This window comes from Primulina huaijiensis, unplaced genomic scaffold, assembly GCF_012295235.1.
Source record: "Primulina huaijiensis isolate GDHJ02 unplaced genomic scaffold, ASM1229523v2 scaffold207490, whole genome shotgun sequence".
Lineage (NCBI taxonomy): Eukaryota > Viridiplantae > Streptophyta > Magnoliopsida > Lamiales > Gesneriaceae > Primulina > Primulina huaijiensis.
The window spans coordinates 1-2,733 of NW_027354880.1; the positions used below are offsets into that span (position 1 = coordinate 1).

The 2,733-nt window shown below is 38.4% G+C and overlaps 1 protein-coding gene across 1 annotated transcript; it reads right to left on the reverse strand.

Annotated features, from left to right (window-relative positions):
• Nucleotides 1-254: 254 nt before the first annotated feature.
• On the reverse strand, nt 255-2,344 carry LOC140966639 (SPX domain-containing protein 1-like). The gene is made up of 3 exons (XM_073426896.1): nt 1,933-2,344; nt 1,334-1,460; nt 255-873 (listed from the first exon to the last, which is right to left on the reverse strand). The coding sequence occupies exons 1-3, from the start codon at nt 2,206-2,208 to the stop codon at nt 437-439; spliced, it is 840 nt and encodes a 279-aa protein (XP_073282997.1). The 5' UTR covers nt 2,209-2,344; the 3' UTR covers nt 255-436.
• Nucleotides 2,345-2,733: the final 389 nt, after the last annotated feature.

Below are 2,733 nucleotides of genomic sequence, written 5' to 3' on the forward strand. Positions count from 1 at the left end.
ATCTGTGAGACGAGTCAACCCTACGGATATTCACAATAAAAAATATTATTCTCAACTTAAAAAATAATATTTTTTTTTATAGATGACCCAAATAAAAGATCGGTCATACAAAATACGATCTGTGAAACCGTCTCACGTAAATTTTTGTCTTTTAGATCATGAACCCGAGACTCTTCGACGTACTTTTAGCAAATAGTACCCTAACACTGATGAAGAAGCTTCATAATTTGATGCTGCAAAAAACGAATAAAAAATAGCCAGCGAATCAAAATTCATGTAAGTACGCAATACAACAAGAAAATATCAGAGACTGATTTTATACATTTAAACCTCTGCACATTGCAAGTGTCGTAAATGCACAATAATAAGAAACAAAGGTCAGATCAAACATCAAACTTAAACAAAGGGAACATTAATGGAGGCATTGGCTATATCACTACTTGGCAACTTGTTGCATAACAGGAACTCTATCCAAAGCACCCTCAAGTCCACTTATTTGCAGCGGTGGCAACGAAAAAACGCTAACAGTTGAACTTCCACTTCGAATTTCTTTCAAACCTCGTAACGCGATTAGGGTGCTCTTCATGTATAAACTTTCCATGTACTCGATCTCGGCAAGTTCCTTTGGCCCTTGAAGTAGCCTATCCTTTTCAGCGGTGGAACTAGTAGATGGTTCATCTCCGTTAACAGCCTCGAGAGCATCAGGGCATTCATTTACAGGGAAGAGGCGTTCTAGCATCAGTTCACACTCTTTCACAAGCTTATATAGTAAATCGGTGGTAAAGAAAGGCTGCTGCAGAACTTTTTGAATGAAAGGCAAACGAAGAAGAGCACCGGTTCTCTTGTCATATTTCTTCAATATTTTAGCCAATCCTGTTATGCATTGAGTTGAAAGTTTTAGACTTTCCAGACTTCGAATAGTGGAAGACTAGAAGTGCTCATGGTAATACTTCTTGAACATTAACAAGACCAGCAGATAGCGAGGAGATTGATCAAGTAATCATGGGTTACTCTATTATTCTATGATGTCAGGCTTATCCCAGATATCTAAACCAAATACTGGACAAAGACCTCAACAAAACTCCATTCAAATCATTGTGGATCTCATGCCAACCTACATTAGACTGAAATCAATAACTGGATAATCTGTAATCTGTTGGCATCAGGATTAGTTAGTTGAAAAGATAGCCATTTGGCCATTGGTATTTAGATTAGAAAAAAGAAAGAGAAGTGATCATGAACTATACATGAATCAGCCTTTCGGTAAAAGAACTAAAATACAGAAATGAACACAGAGAGAGAATGATGGCTAGAAATGGCCCAAGATATCTACCTGTATAATTGAGAGCACTATAGTTCTCCAACAAAACCATCTCCCCGTGAAAGTCCACGATTTCTTTCCAGATCCTAATCATCTCATCTTTACTATTCTTAGCCATTGCCACTCTGTCCCTAAGTTCCTGTAAACAAAAATGCACGCCGATTTACGAACTCAACCAAATACAAATTTGAGAACACACACATTTTAGCCCCATCACTTGATAACCACCAATGGTTACAGACTCAACGAGCATATGATCTTTTCTCGCACATCTGCAAACTGGCATTTACAAGCATTGTACAACGATTACCACATGAAGAGGACAACCAACATAATTCATGAATTTTCCAGCATAACGAAATCGAATTGTGCCCACTACAAAGATCTCAAATAAAGCAATAGAAGTAGATCGAAAGACAGGAATGGCAAACGAGAAATTGGCTGACAAATCTCAAAAATATGCATGCAAATCGACATGACATTTCTTTAACCAGAAAATACAACCTCAGGACATGACAACGTTTACCCACAACTTAAGAATCATCGAATCCGAAAAAAAAAATTAAACTTTCCAATCAACAACCAAATAATTATTTTTTTTTAAATAATACCTTTAACCTGATGATATACTCCTCCTCCTTCTCCACAAAGAAGGCATTAAATTTCTCGAGCTCAGCCTCCAAAAGCTTGACGAAATCGACCTCCTCCGCCGTCATGGCCTCCCTCCCTCCGCCTTCTTCGTCCATTCTCCGCCTCTTGGGAGCCGACGGCTGCTTCGGCACGATCATCTTGAGGCGCTTCTTCAATTCCTTGTACGAGAGAAACTTGTCCCTCCACTCCGGCAACGTCTCCTCAATCTGGTTGCTCAAACTCTTGCCAAACTTCATGTTTGCAACACAAAAAGACAGAGAATCCGGAGGTGCGAGGATACAAATATATGTATGTTTCTTTTCGGAAGAGAATGAATGAAATTTAGATATAACAAACCGTAATGGAGGAAAAAGAATATCCGAAGGGTATAGTTGGGGATATTCTTTTGTGCTGTGGTGATATATTGGTTTTATTCCCTTTCAGACGGCGACGTTTTCGTAGTTTAACATATCCTCTCTCTCAAGATGATGCCACGTGGCCACTTTCAGTGATGGGTAAGAAGACTGCAGGCGGATCTGAGTCTCAGCTGATAATATTTTTTCCCCAACATATAGTTATTTTTTGATGTGTATTATATGAATATCCGACTTGACGTTTGTTATAAAATCACGTACGATATATTCATCCGACAAATTATTTGTAAGGGGAATATCCGAGTATCATGTGTGATATATTCATCCGACAAATTGTTTGTAAGGGGAATATCTGAGCTGACGCTTGTTAGAAAATCACGTGCGATATACTCATCCGATAAATTATTT